The sequence below is a fragment of the Mustela putorius genome, unplaced genomic scaffold, assembly GCF_011764305.1.
Source record: "Mustela putorius furo isolate JIRA1106 unplaced genomic scaffold, ASM1176430v1.1 tig00003854_pilon_pilon_pilon, whole genome shotgun sequence".
NCBI lineage: Eukaryota > Metazoa > Chordata > Mammalia > Carnivora > Mustelidae > Mustela > Mustela putorius.
In genome coordinates this window covers 10,361,630-10,377,743 of record NW_025422006.1, presented here as the reverse complement: position 1 = coordinate 10,377,743, position 16,114 = coordinate 10,361,630, and the positions used below count along the sequence as shown (strand labels likewise).

At 40.8% G+C, this 16,114-nt stretch overlaps 1 protein-coding gene across 5 annotated transcripts in view; it reads right to left on the bottom strand.

Annotated features, from left to right (window-relative positions):
• The window catches only part of TMC1 (transmembrane channel like 1), a 352,389-nt gene that overhangs the window by 13,783 nt on the left and 322,492 nt on the right, over positions 1-16,114 (bottom strand). For all 5 annotated transcript variants that reach the window (XM_045065101.1, XM_045065103.1, XM_045065102.1 and 2 more), the window contains 2 exons: positions 8,121-8,188; positions 2,451-2,690 (listed from right to left, as the gene is read on the bottom strand). In XM_045065101.1, coding sequence (XP_044921036.1) covers positions 2,451-2,690; positions 8,121-8,188 — 308 coding nt within the window. The remainder of the gene's footprint in view (positions 1-2,450; positions 2,691-8,120; positions 8,189-16,114) is intronic.

The window sequence follows — 16,114 nt, the reverse complement described above, 5'->3', positions numbered from 1 at the left end:
TCAGCCAATATGGTAGAGCAATTAGAGAATTTTTTTCTTAATTGGGATTGCTGAACTGTTTAAGGTAAATCCAGTTAACAGTCTATTGGAATAATTTTCTGGAAAATTCACACTCCTTAATCAGCTCTCAGGAAACCACAACAAGCTAGAATACCTCATCAAATTGCTTTACAGAATGGGTCTTCTTCCAAGGAATAGAGCCACCTTACCTGAGGAAAACATACCTGTCTGGGAGGGATTAGCCATCACTGTGTCTCTTGTGGGGCCCCCCATTAACCTACCTCAAATGCATGTTTGCTGCCCACCCAGCTGCCACATAGGGTCAGACTAGACAGGCTGAGCAAACCACCCCAAACTCAGGATCCCTAGGTTGGCCAAACCGTGAGGCTCCTATTAATGCATGTTTTCTCACCTCATTCCTAGTTTCTGGGCAGAGCAAGCCTTTTAAACATTTAAGTCCAAACAAAGAAACAAAGCATACTTTTTTTTGCTCCTAAATGAGGACGCTGACATGAGAAATAGACTATTTAAGTAAGATAGAAATACCCCTTTCCTGACATGCTACTGAAAATATGTAAAATTTTCTTGATCTCAGAATCTTGATACATAGGCAGAAATTTTGCCTAAGTTTGCCAATTGGAAAACACTTGATCAAAATCAGAGAGTACGCCTTAGATACGATCTCATCTTTTTTTCATTAAGTTAATAGTAACTGTGTGTGATATAAAGAGAGGCAGAGGAGTTAGGCTCAAAAGGCTAAAACTGTGTGGTCATGGTACAGGTCTAGCTCAATGGTTATCTTTCACAGGAAAGTACTTGTGCCATCCATGTGGACCTCGTGGGGTTTCCCTTCGTTTGATAGATTTTTCTGAGAAAGATCGATTTGCCACTAGAAAGCGAAAAGCACATCTAAAACTCCACGTGGATATTCACTTGCATGGGTAATTTGCAAGTAACTTAAGTCTTTGAATGGCTTATCTGGTGAACTTTATACCCAGAGATTCATTAGACATTTATTAAGACCAAGCTCTTCTTCAAGACTGCAATTTCATATTTAGTCTCCAGATGTCACTGTCTGCACTATTTACTTCATCCCAGGGCGGGTTGGGGGGGGCGGAACTGATCAGGATTTGTCAACATCAGCTTCGTAAGTATGACAGAACTCCAGTAGTTTCTGCCCTATCAGCTGGCTTAACATTTTCCTTTTTTTTTTTTTTTTTTTTCAGCAAAGCAGTAACTCCTCAAACTATTGTTAGAGTGAAAATGCCTTTATACTTAAGTCTGTGAGCAATGAAATTTTGACTTTAATAACTTGGCATCTGACAGCAAGATGGGCTCATGCTTGTCACCCACGTGGCTTATCACGTTCACGTTTCTTTCACTTGGGAAGGAGAAAGAAATCAAATGCATGCTGACCAGTGACTCAACTGGCAGAGATTCTTTGGGGGGACTTGTGGTAGGTTCATTTCATTTCTTTTTTTTTAAGAGAGAGGGCAGAGGAGAGGAGGGAGAGAAAGAATCTTAAGCAGGTTCTACGCCCAGTGTGGAGCCTGGTGAGTGCAGAGCTCAATCTTACCACCCTAAGATCACCTGAGCCAAATTCAAGAGTCAGACACTTAACCAACTGAGCCACCCGGCGGAGGGGGGTGGGGTGGGTGTCCATGATAGATTCATTTCTTTCTTTCTTTCTTTCTTTCCTTTTTTTTTTGGTAGGTTCATTTCTAAGGCCCTATTTAGGGAATGAAATCTCAGTTCCTCAGATCCCAGGGGCTTTGTTTCCTTGAAAAGTGTCACAGACAGAATTTGGTCATAGAGAACTGGAGAAAAAGTCCATTTCAGTTTGGATCAGAGAAACTGACTGACTTTTCATTACTGATGTGAACGATTTATCCTTGTTATTTTGAGAGATTATACGTGCTGCACATTATCCTCAATGTTTTACTGGCATGTAGCATTATGGATTATAAAATGTAGGACCCACTTTTTATTCATAATTATCTAATAATGATCCCATTTCTACATAGCTTGTGCAATAATCTACTTTTAATTAATTATATCCTATTGGGGATGACCTAGCGATAACTTCTGAATTTTGGACGTGTTGGCCTAGCATCAGGAAAATTTTCACATCCCCACCAGCATAATCATCAAACCTTGCTCTTTGCTACCCTCTTATGGCTCTGATTTATTGTCCGTATTTTACCCAGGTAAAGCCCGGGTGCACACAAATCATCTTCCCTTTTACGATTCTCAAGTAGGAAAAATCGAGGGACTTGCCTAAGAATCTCCATGTTACCTCATGAGCCTGACTGCCCAAAGAATCACATTTCTACTGACCAAAATGCCGCTGTTGGCGGGGTGGGGGGTGGGGCAGGGGGAAACAAAACTCATAGGAGAGACTATTCCTAGTTCCACGCCTGGAAGAAAACAGCATTTTCAAAGGGCAGAACCTGAAGGGGCCACAGTCAAAAGATGGCGGCAGCGACACGATCATGTACAGGACGGGCATGGTGGACAGGAAGAGGATGAGCAGCAGCATGCCCAGGTAGAAGTTATTCGATCTGGAAGCTTTGAAGACCCTGGCCTCAGGGACGTTGCAACACATCACGGCCCAGCACTGGAAGTACATGGATGTGTGGAGTCGAAGGATATTGATGCCTGGAAGGCTGGGAGCGAAGAAGGAGCCCATCCTGGAAAGACAAACGTGCCTCTGCTCAGTCCCAGTCTTCTCTTCGTTGGTAACAGAGTCACACAGCACCTGCTCACGCCACATCATGTGTAAACGTAGCGCGGCGTCCGACCCACAAACCCGTTTTTATAAATAAACCTGACTGGTCAATTTCCATCTTCTGTGCACATTTTACCATCTCTCCATTATCCAGGAAATGCCTATGGGATTGTCGCATGGCAATTATGCCGTTCGCTAACGATATCTGTTCTCGTTAATAAACTTAAACTACACCAGAGAAAACAATGTATCACATGTATTTTTTTATTTTTATTTTTTTAAAAGATTTTGTTTATTTGACAGAGATCACAAGTAGGCAAAGAGGCAGGCAGAGAGAGAGGTAAGCAGGCTCCCTGCTGCACAGAGAGACCAATGGGGGGCTCAATCCCAAGACCCTGAGATCATGACCTGAGCTGAAGGTGGAGACTTTAACCCACTGAGCCACCCAGGTGCCCCCGTATCACATGTATTAAATCTCTCTTCTACTTCTCAGATTTCCTCTAATACTCAAATCATTGATTAATAAATTCAGAAATTTAACTTCTCTTTAATATAACTGCCCTGAAAGCACTCATTCTATTCAAATAAACTGTACATCTAGATTATTTTTCTTATAGCTAATTAATTTTTGCTTAATGGAAGAGAAAAAATTCAAATAAATTTATCTTTTTCTGATGCTATCCTCTATTAGCTCTGTAGCTATTATGGTGTTTTAGAGCTAATGTATTTATGCCCAATAATAGACAGTGTTTTCTTAATAGTGTATAGGAATCTTTATGTGTTTGAGATGAAAATTCAACACATTCATTTAATTTAATCTGTTTACTTTCTTACTTCAGAAAGAATTTTTGTCCTAGAAATTCACTGCTTTGTGCATCTGATTTTTAGAAACTATCTTTAAATGCCACTTTTAAATAGGAAGCATTCAAGTGAGGTCACTTTTACTTGCTAGTTCAGTTGGTGATTTCAACAAAATAAATTTGAATTTTCTTTGATGAGAAAATCTATTAGCATCATAAAACCATATTAATAGCAAAGCATTGGTCCAAAACCAAAAAGAGGATAGATGTGCACTTATTTTAGAAGAATAAGCAGAGTCCTGTCTTTCAAACTGTCCCAGCTCTAATAAAGCCTTAGGCACTTCTAGTTAGGCTCAGCATTTTATATTTCCTGGATATGTAGAGTAGCTGCTTTAACTAATCCACTGCAAATTTGGTATAAATATGGGGGGGGGATGGGTAGGGGACAAGGGGTGAGTTAGATGAAGAAATTGTTTTCTGCTATTTCTGTAAATGAAATGATTCAAACTAGCATTAAACGATTTCATTAAAAATTGGAATCTTGCCGAAAATTAGAACGTACTGTTGGTAGGATTTCATACAACAGATCTGAATGATAGTTTAACATACTGAATGGATGGGGTGCCTGGGTGACTCAGTGGGTTAAGCCTCTTGCCTTCAGCTCATGATCTCAGGGTCCTGGGATCGAGCCCCGCATCAGGCTCTCTGCTCAGCGGGGAGCCTGCTTCCCCCCGCCCCGCCCCGCCTGCCTCTCTGCCTACTTGTGATCTCTGTCAAATAAATAAATAAAATCTTTAAAAAACAAACAAACAAACAAAAACATACTGAATGGACCAAAGACTCTAAAGGAAGCTAAATGATTTTTTTTCTTTTAATGGTACAAACTTCAGATGCTGATCTAGCCATGCAGGTTCATCAGCTATAATATGTGTACCACTGTGATCCGGGGAGTCGACAGTAGGGGAGGCTGTGCATATCGGGGGGTGGGGATGTATGGGAACGCTCTGTACTCTCCACTCAGTTTGTCTGTGAACCAACACTGTTCTAAAATAGAAAATTTATGAATTAAAAAAAGGTAAGAAGATAGACTTTGGAACAGCACAGGGTATCTTTATTATAGGAGAGCAAGAGGATCCTCAAGCTTCAAGAATGGGACCAGAATTACACAGTGCTCCACTGTATCTTCAAATGCCAGTATTAGTGATGTGAGATGCTCGTGAATCATTATACTTGCTCCCTTCTAAAAGGCAGGCTTGGCCATGGGATTTGTTTTGGCCAATGAAATGGTAATTATAATGAGGCATCTCACTACTAGAGACACTAAAAGCCCTGTGTAGATTCTGTTCTCATCTCTCTGCTCTCCTGACCAGTGATTCCAGATGGACCCGATTTTGCCAGTCCAGGAATCCACAGTGAAAGTAACTTGCAAGGGCAGAGCCCTCTACCAACCCACACTGGGCAGGTAGAGAAAACAGGAAGTAAATGCTTCCTTTTGGAAGCCACTGAGATTTGGGGTTCTGCTGAACTGCTGCATAAGCTAATTTATCCTCAGACACAATTCTATACATTGTTTAAGATGCAGACTTACCTAAAGCCGCATCTATTTGTACTTCTATGTGTACCTGCTTCCTTCACCTGGACACATGCACACGCACACACCTGTATACGTGCATCTACAAATAAAGTTCAGATTTTCAAAATAAATATTGAAGAAATGGCTCAAGAACCATAAACTAGAAAAACAGCACACTGATACCTGCACCCTCCTGCCCATCCTGTCTTTGACTCACTCATCAGCTTGGCTCGCTAAGCCCCTTCCCCAGACTTGAGCCCATCATCTGTTAAAGATCCCTGGAATACCTCAGCTTTATAAAATGCTTTTCTTCCAAGAAGATCAAAGCAAATGAAAGCTTCTTTCACTGAGCTCTCCTTATTACTCCGGTGACACGGTACACGTCAGGTAAATTATTCACATTGGATCAACCAAGAAAATGAGGTAGTAGACGGTGACAACACTAGTGAATGAGTACACAGAGACACAGTGTTGGAGCAATGTCCAAACCCATCTTCCCTTGTACCGTGTTCTCTGCTGCCTCGACACCCTCCTACGAGGGAGAAAGGATATGTGTTCATCATTTTAAAATAGGATTGCAAAAACCTATGCTGTCCATTTTTAAATTAAGTGTGTCATATGAAGGTTCACTGGTCATTTGAGCCCATTTCATGACAAAAAGGATTTTACCTATAAAGTTTCACTTTGATAGCATCAGTGTAAATAACCTCCATTAATTAGAAACCCACAAAGCAACAGCTCAATGTCTCCAGTCACAAACCAAGGGAATTGAGTGTTTCTGTATGGCCAAACTCAAGTATGGGTTCCTCATGCCGTGTAGAATAGTAGCTTGCCAGGCGTGAGTCCCCTGGTACAGGGGACCCTACGGCACTTAGAACACACTGTCCACACTTCGCCCACCACACCACATCCCCATGCTTCACTAGCTTCCTGGGAGATGAGAAAAGACCATCTGTACCAAGGGTGGACCCAAAGGTCCAAATCATAGTTCTTTTGCTTCTGAAACTCTGATAAGTGTATGATGATCTCTGTACACTCAAAAAAACACCAACACTTTCTAATGTCTTCTTCAGACTAACAAGAAGCAAGACTTGACCAATACCTAAAGGATGAATACATAGAAAGGGATAGTGTGGTGATAGTGGAGAGATTTCAATAATGGGTCCACCCATGAGAAAATGGGGGAGGGTCTGTAGATATTTAAGAATCTCAACATGAACAATAGTGGACCACAGAGCTACAAAATTGTAAGTGAAACTCCTCCGGACAGCCATCACAACAGCTTTTCTGATCATGAAAATAAATTGCGAGGCCAATCTGTTGTCTTAGCGAGAGAAACAGACATGCAGCAGATGTCTACACAAATGGCACCTGCCAGGTCTGAGGGATTTGTGGCACTCTGTAAAAGCCAGGGAGTTTTAAAACTGATCCAAGGTGACGGTTTCTCATTGTTCCAGGTGTCATGTTAGCCATTTTTCTGCTGTAACTGCATAATCCCCTCCAGAAAAGGAAAGATGCAGAACTTACAGAAGCTGCTCCCTTTATGCTCTCTGCCAGTGGGCCTGGTTTGGGCCACCTTGACTTTCCTCCCTGCTTGGAGAACGGAAGATGCATTTCACTCTTTAGCTCTGGACACATGAGCCAAAACTTGCAAAATTTAGGAAGTAAGAGGATGGGAATTAAATTTTTAAACATACCAGATAATGGAGAAGATCATCTTTTTATAGCCTTCCCTTCATATGTATTGACCTAGGGAGGCACAGGAACTTCCCATGGCAGGACAATGGGGCCCTTGGCTAGTCTTAATATTACTGAAGCAAGATAATTTTAACATTTGCAGAGAGGTCCAGTCTTGCAATGGTTTAATGATTCAATCCAGCTATGACTGAAGGATTTCAGTAATATATGAAGCTTGTGCAAAACTTGTATAGTTATTGGTCCTTGTACATGGGACAATGGTGTGGTCAATGGCACACTGTGATATTAAACGTGTAAGTAGGATTAAAGAAGCTCAAGTGTAACTATCTGTGGGTTGGGTGCTCTTAGTTAAGAGTGACAGATTTCCAAGACCACATGGTCCCCAGATGAGTCACATACTGTGATTCAATTTTTAAACTCCAAAACAATTCTACTGTATCCGCTCATCTTAACCTGTCAAGGCTGACAGTGAGAATGCTTTCATTTAATAAAAGATATGACAGTCCTTTGTACATCAAAAGACATAATTCTGACGTGCAAATGGCCTGTGAAACAAGTTACAAAATAAAGATCGTATTTTTAGCTTGACCTTCCTAAAAGATGTGTTTCATCTCCACGAACTACTGGATTTGGTAAGATAGTATTTTTAAAAGTAGCAGCGAGTTGTATTCTAAATATACTCAATAATGACAAAACAAAATCAGTTTCTCAGAAGAGCCTTCCATTAATTTGTTTCATCCTTAACATGCGGTTATGGGATCATTAATGTTTCATGGTTAGACCCTGGTGTCAGAGGATATAAAAGCAGAAAAAGCCTTCAAATAATCTACAAAGCAGAAACAGACTCTCAGTATTTGATAAAGGAACGCTCTGCAAAACAGGCAGGTGCCTTTGAGGATCAAGAGTTAAGATATGAAAAAATATATATACGTATTTTATATTTTTCTATATTCTATAGTATATATAATATGTATAATATACAATATATTCTATATATTCCAAGACATATATACATATATGCAACATATATACTATATATACTATATGCACTATGATATATATAATATAGCACATCCATTTTATATATATAATATTTATATTATATATATATTCATAAATATATATTATATATTTAGAAATACACACATACACACACACACACACACACACACTAGCTTTTCCTAGCAATCCACTTTACAAAGGCAGCTGTTGAGTTAGACCCAGACTGAGGACTTCTCTAACACCAGGCTACAGTGCCTTACGCAATAATGATCTTTGAGGCTTTTCTACAAGTGCTAACACTGTCCAACAGCTGACCTACCAGATCATGCCTTGGTTGAAGATCAGAGCGAGGACATTGCCGCTGATGTCAAATTCAGTGTAGGAAGGCTACAGGAGACACAGATATTCACTGGATTAGCATATCAACTGGTGAAAATTGAAAGCCAAGGGTTTCATCTTCCTGCCTACGTATGCCTGGGCTCTCAACTGCTTCCATGCAGCAACAATAGCAGAGTAACTGATACAATAAATATATATAATAAATATTTAGCAATAAATAAACTAATAAAGCATGCTTTCTAACATAGCAAAGCTCATTTTTTAAAGCAGTCATTCAATGTTGTGAAAGTGTAGACTAGCGGGCTCTCCTTACATGGCTGGGGAAAGTGAAAGTTGAAGCAACCATTTGACTATATAGATTAGAAACCATTTGACTATATAGATTAAAAATCTCATTTTTTTTTTTTAATTTGACAGACAAAGATCACAAGTGGGCAGAGAGTCAGGCAGGGCAGGTGGGGGGTGGAAGCAGGCTCCCCACTGAACAGAAAGCCTAATGCAGGGCTCGATCCCAGGACCCTGAGATCAAGACCTGAGCCAAAAGCAGAGGCTTAACCCACTGAGCCACCCAGGCACCTCTAAAAATCTCATTCTTTTAAACCCTGTAAGTCTACAGGGTTAGGATTTGTTTTAACAAATTGACCTTAAATGCTGACAAATTTTAGCAGAGATGAAACCCCCTAAATGTCCACTATTGGTTAAGTAAATATAGTGTATCTACACTGTAATCTGTACTGCACCTAATTACAATCACTGAAGAGTACTTACACACACCGCGAAAACTAGAACTTAATGTTAAACAACAAATACATAAAGTTAGACAGTTATTATTTTTATCAATGGAATATGCAATTATGCATAAGGAAAAGACTTGAAAATGACCAACAATTAATAGGTGTTATAGGTAGGTGATGGATTATGACTTTTGTTTTCTTCCTTAAGTTTGCATATTTTAAAATATTTTTCCAAAAAATGTGAATTTCTTTTACAATAAAATAAATAGAGAGAAATACAGTACAAGTTTGAGAAGTTATTCAACTAGATAATACCCTCCCACTTAGGGCAGCAACATGAGCCTGTTTTGGGGGGCAGAGGGGCCCCTGGTAGGAACGGAGGTGGGCATCTGTCCCAGGGTGGTCTGTCCAAAGGCTTCCTGGTGACACATCAGGCTGCCTAGAAGGAAAGCTTCTATCAGTGGGAGTAATGCTACTTAGCAACCAAATGGAATTGGCTCCTGTTTAAACGGTAATAGAGAACAGCCCGTCAGGAAAACTGACTAACTGGTAGGTCACGAGGAAAAAAGAAGAAACGTGAAAAATGTAGACAGAGCACAGCAAGACCATGAAAAGAGGGGCAGGTGCCTAATCCTGTCCCAGATCCTGAAATCCGCAGGTGTGGCTTCAGACCATATGGATCCTCATAAACTTCCTCCCAACACACTCCCCCCGCAGCACACGCAGCACATGCTCACAGCTAGACAAACACAGTGAGATGACCTGAGTGTTGCTGTGCTCAAACCCAAGAAGTGCCCCCCAAAAAACAGGTGTAAGAAGATGAAATAGTTCTCTGGTTTGGAAACCTGATAAAACCTTTGCAGCTTTTGGATTCTTTGCCTCAAGAGTTCTTGAAGTCAGGCCCCAAAGTTCATCATTTTCCCAAAAGGCAGCGGTACTTCGGGAAAGGATATGGGTCAAGTTTATGGGTGCCTTGTAAAAGATTCAGGGCGTTAAGCAGCGAGAATGGTTAAATAACAAGATAAATCGATGAGATGAGAGACTGCTTCTAATCTTCAGAAACGTTAATTTGGAGTCCCTCCGGCCACAGGAGGGCTTTGCTCCGACCCCCTCTTCCTTTCCCCCGAAGCCTTGTGAGCTCACAGAACACATATGACAAACACTCGGTCGGGTGGCCTCTGCCATCTGTGGTCTTGGACTAGCTCTTTTCTGTGTCAGACCAAGAGTCAACCCTTCATCTTTGGCCTTTTAGGAATGGTGCCATCATTTAACCCACCAGCCTATGTAAAATTTTAAAAATTCAACCTTTTAGAAGTATATTTTCTTTACTTTCACAAACATATAAGCTTCTTAAGGCCATTTGAGATATATTTATAGCTAAGTGATGAGGAAAACACCAAAGACACACTAGGAACCCTTGTTCTAATACTGTGTTTGCAGCAGGGGCAGCCGAAGGAATATAATAAATGATTTATAAATGAATGAATAAAATAAATGAATAAATGCATAAAATTCATTTTCATGCACTATTCATAAAATAAATGATTTTATTTATTTGTTTGTCGGAGAGAAAGCACACGTATGAGCAGAAGCAGGGGGAGTGTCAGGCAAAGGGAGAAGCTAGGCTCCCCACAGAGCAAAGAGCTGGATGTGGGACTTGATCCCAGGACCCAGGATCATGACCTGCGCTGAAGGCAGAGCCCTCAACTGACTGAGCCAACCCAGGTGCCCCAGGAATATAATTTTTGATGCACAACTGGACCAGATGCAGAACGTGGGTACAGGGCATCCCTGGTGTGCCACATGGGTTTGTGGTCCAGACACACGTCTGGCATTCACACCTCAATATTAGACTTTGCCTTGCCGTGTCCCGGTTAGGTGAGCTGGGCCAGTTGCTTATCTTGTCAGGCCTCAGTTTCCTCACAGATAAACTGAGGAAATGAACAAGGTCAATGGTTATCACATTATGGCCCATGAGACAAATCTGGGCCACCCGCTGCTTTTGTAAATAAAGATTCATTAGAATACAGCTGCATTCATTTGTTTATGTATTCTCTGTGTCAGACACTAAAACAGGGAAGTTTAATGGTTGGCACAGAGACCACATGGCCTGCTGAATGCGAACTCCTTTTTCCCTATACTCTACCCACAGTACTTCTAACACAGACGTGTGCGGGGTTTACCGCCATTCCAAACAATGCCCCGGTTCTCTGTGGACCTAAGCCGGATGCCCTACCGTTTCACTCAGTTCTGATCCTGACTGTCCAGGACTCAGTCCCACAAGACTGCCCCACTTTAGATACCAACCACAAGTTCGGTGTGTCACCTACGCTGAGTGACGGACTATACAACAGAGAATTCTCTACCTCCATCTACAAGTTTGATAATCTGCTAGAATGGCTCACAGAACTCCAGAAAACAGTTGATTTACTAGGCTACGATGGGTTTATTTTATTTTTTTTTTAAAGTTGCACGGTAGGATTAGACAGTTGGAAGAGACGCACAGGGCAAGGGATGAGGAAAAGGGTCCTTTTCCATGTTCTTTCTCAGCACACCACCCTCCAAGCACCTCAACATGTTCAGGGACTTGGCAGCTCTCCAAACCCTGTAGGTCAAGGAACATTATAGAGACTTCATCAGTAAGTATGACCAACTATTAACTTGGCCTCTGGCCCCTCTCCCCTCTCTGGAGGATGGGGGAATAGGGCTGAAAGTTTCAAGCTTCTGATCACGGCGTGCTCTTTCTGGTGACCTTCCCCCGTCCTGAAGCCATCTGGAAGCCACCTCATTAGAACTGCCTTATCAGAATAAGCAATGCCCCTATCACCCAGGAAAACCCAAGGAATGTAGGGGCTCTGTACCGGGAACCAGGGTCAGGGCAAATATTAGAATGAAGGATGATCCTAGCACCTGTATTGCTTAGGGAGTGATAATAAGGTTTAGGAGCTCTGGCGGGAGCTGGAAATGGAGACCAAAATATATTCCTTATTGTATCGTAACATCACACCTGCAGAAGTGAAACTGCTTACCATCCAGCCCTTTACATAGAAAGTCTTCTGACTTCTGAACTAGATCATTTCTAAGATCCTTTTCGAATCTAAAATCTCTAACTGACTGAAAAATTAGACCTAGTTATTAAAGAATTGCTTCTCTGTAAACATCTGGGAAATGCAACTGAATACTGTATGAGTTAAACTCAGAAAATCTCCCTCTAAAAATAAAACAGAAGTAGGCAAACACACACACACAGATACACGCTATAAAATTCAATGCTCAGGGGCTCCTGGGTGGCTCAGTTCGTTAAGCGTCTGCCTTCAGCTCAGGTCATGATTCCAGGGTTCTGGGATTGAGCCCCGCATCAGGCTCCCTGCTCAGCAGAGGGCCTGTTTCTCTCTCTCCCTCTGCCTGCCACTCTGCTTACTAGTGCTCTCGCTCTCTCTTTCTGTCAAATAAATAAATAAAATCTTTTAAAAAAGTTAAAAAAAAAAATTCAGTGCTCATTCTTTTAGAGATGGGTTTAGTAAAATCATATGAGATTATATAATATTTTTGTTTCAAAAGCAATGCTTTAATAATGTAAGTGTAAATCATTTTGTAGTACGTTTGTTTGATTGCCTCTAAAACATAAAAAAGCTTAAAGGTAAGTGAGGCTTGGGAAAAAACAGGTTTTCTTGAAAACCGAGAAATGCAATGATTCAAATGGGATGCATATAGCAAAGTTACTAAGGGTCATCATCCCTAATAATCTTTTTTGGCACCAGCAAAAAAGGATCCCATTTGGATATAGGTTGAGGCCTGTAATAACTTTATGATAGTCAAGGGATTGAAAATTATCTTGTTTTACTTCTGGACTTTTGTTTGTAGTGGGTGAGAGTCAGTGATCTACTCACAGGGAAGACAGAAAGTGGTTGCTGGACTGAAATGCCCAGGAAAACCCATCTGCTCTTGGCAAGTTTCGTTATTTGGGGAAGATCATTAACCTATGGATATTGTGAGATTATCTGAGAGATAATTCTGTCATTGCAACATCCTGTCTGATGTACAAATCTTGCTTCCCACACCCAAAATGATTCTGGGTCAATGGTTTTCAAGTGGTCCCCAGACCAGAAGGAGCAATGCCACCTGAGAACTTGTTAGAAAAGTAAATTCTCTGCGAGCTGCCCCAGCTGCCATGGAATCAGAAACTCTCTTTTCACACGCCTTCAGGGGATTCTGGTATCCCCTCTAATTTGAGAACCACTGACTAGGTCAAATCCTAGCCTCATCCACGAGGATGACTCTGGGACCCCAGGCTGCCTGCAGACAGACTCTGACAAATATTCAAGTGAAACTCCAAATCCAGACTGTGCTGTCCCTTTCTCCAGGTTGTCAACCCTTCACAGGCTACTCAAGACTTCTCACTGACCCTTTAGCATGGCATCTTCCTGGAATGCTAAATAATATCTCGTTCCCAGCTGGCGAACTACCATTTATTTCTAACGCTGTCTCACAGCCCCTCCTGTAACGACATTCTATTGTAAGTGACCTGTCTAATCTAGGGAGTGATCTGATTTCCAAATGCCATAGACTGGCTCATGAATTAGTCATGATTTGACAGAGTCCTTGGAATTTCTAGGGTTAAGCATTACATTGAAAATTCAACATGTTGGAAATCTGGTTGATGGCTTTGAAGTCACTTAGACATGAGTTTGAGTCTTAGCCCCATGATTGACCACCTATATGTCTTTGAGCAAATTATTAAACATCCGCTCTAATCCTCAGTTTACTGTAACATAAGGAAAAATAGGATCTACCTCATAGCACTGCTTCTATGAATACGTGGCATATTATACGTAAAATATTTTATAGTTCTGACATAAAATAAACATTACATTAAAATATCATATCATATATCTACTCTTGTGGTCTGACAGTCATATGCCTCTTATTTATGGATAATTTTGAGCCCCTTCATCAGAGCACAGGGAAATCTCTTATATTTTCCACATATATAAATTTCAAAAAGACCACTTTAAAATGTAACTTTAAACAAGATGCTGACGTTTTGGGGCGCCTGGGTGGCTCAGTGGGTTAAAGCCCCTGCCTTCGGCTCAGGTCATGATCCCAGGGTCCTGGGATCGAGCCCCACATCGGGATCTCTGCTCAGCGGGGAGCCTGCTTCTTCCTCTCTCTCTGCCTGCCTCTCTGCCTACTTGTAATCTCTCTCTGTCAAATAAATAAATAAAATCTTAAAAAAAAAAAAAGATGCTGACATTTTAATTTGGTTGAACATAGTCTAGTTCCATGCTATGTATTCAATTCTATTTCTTCTTCGATCCCTGTTACCTATTTTATTGGTAAATAGCAAAGATAGTGTCAACACAAATTAGGCTGTAAGTAAGAGCATGTTGAGCTTCTGCAGGAAACTCAGAGTTTATGAGATACTTTAGGGCAGTTATGCTGTATCTGGGTGGTTAAAATCTCTCCTGGAAGAAGCCATTCCACTCCCGATGAGTCAGTGAACACTTCAGAAACACTGCGAACTGTCTATGCTTGGAGAAGCCTTAGGAAAAGATTAACTTACATTACTGATCTAACACATGCTGCTGGCCAGTAATTTCCCCACCTCAGTCCCTCTTTATATGTTTGTTGTGATAATACCTTAGCCATAAATTTCTAGCTGGAAAAAACCTACAGGGTCACTTCTAATGTAATGTACTCTGATACAACCAGTATATAATGCAGCATATTTAACGTAATGGCTATGTCCAGAAGGACACGTCATTGCCCTGGTTTATCCTCTGGTGACACGAACAGAGGCAACTCACTTCAATTCATGAGCCCTCGATTTTTCAGATGTGAAATAAAGTGTGCCTGATTGATTATGTCAAAATTCCACTCAACGCTAATATTCCACGGATCGCTAAATCTGATGCTGGAGTCTGCAGAGTTTAGTTTTTATGGAAGTTGTTATAAGAAAAGTGAATGGATTTTTTAAAAAGGTATATTCTCTAGGAATGGGCAATTCAACTTAAAGAGAAATGAATCATAAGGTTATAAAGACTATTATCTGTGCATCTCACTATGGTTTATCTGTGAAGATATTTAACTACATGGTTATAAATAAATGTAACCGCAATATTTACTATAATAATTAAAAATTAGATAAAGTTTTACTGACAGCCAATAAAAATTAATTATAATTTGTTCATTTATAGAATATCACAGTCATTTAAAACAGTCATAAAAGAACAGTTAATGAGGTGCCTGGGTGACTCTGTTGGTTAAGGGTCTGCCTTTGGTTCAGGTCATGATCCCAGGGTCCTGGGATCGAGCCCCACGCCAGGCTCCCTGGTCGGTGGGAAGTCTGCTTCTCCCTCTCCCTTTGTCCCTTCCCCTGCTCCTGCTCTTTTTCCGTCAAATAAGTAAAATCTTAAAAAAATAAAATAAATTATTTTAAAAAGTTAACCTAGGGAAATGGTCACAGGTTTAAAAAAAAAAAAAAAAAAAGCAGGTAACCAGGGATTAAATATATACTTTTTAATAATTTTATAAAAATATGTATATTTACAAAAATCTATCATACTTTTTTATTTACATATAAACAGTAATACTATCTGATTCAAATAATCCAAGTAAGCAATCCCATAAATGGTGGGATTACCTGTGGTTTTTATTTTCATATTTAACATACACTGGATTTTCTGGATTTCTTATGATGAACTGGTACTATTTGGGGAACTCGCAAAAAAAAAAAAACTTTTCATAGTGGAAATGGACACATTTTTCTCTTTGACCTGAAAGGCATCTCCAAAGTATCTTCTCTGCCCATCTCAGGTTCTCCTTTGCTCCATGATAGGTCCTTTCTGGACTCATATTTTCAAGTAGGATATCTCGGAGAATATCAGAGATACGTTCTCATCGCCTCTTCTCCTCTGTGACAGCCCCAGCTGAGAATTCTGCATCTCCCCTGCCCATACTTTGCCCATACCCGCGGGGCCCTGTCTTACATTGGTCCCTCCACCGAGAACCCTTGCTTCCACTGGGTCTTTGAAATTCTGATCCTTTCCCAACTGGCTCGAGTGCCTCTTGGCATTTCTGATCTCTCTCTCTCTCTCTCTCTCTCTGTCTTTCTCTCTCTCCCTACTTTCTTCCCATCTCTCTTCCCTCCCTCCACCCCCAAAGTCATGTCGCCATTGGTTTCTCCTAGAGCACTTACACTTTCTGCTCTGTATTGATCAGGAGACAGCGTGCAGGATTA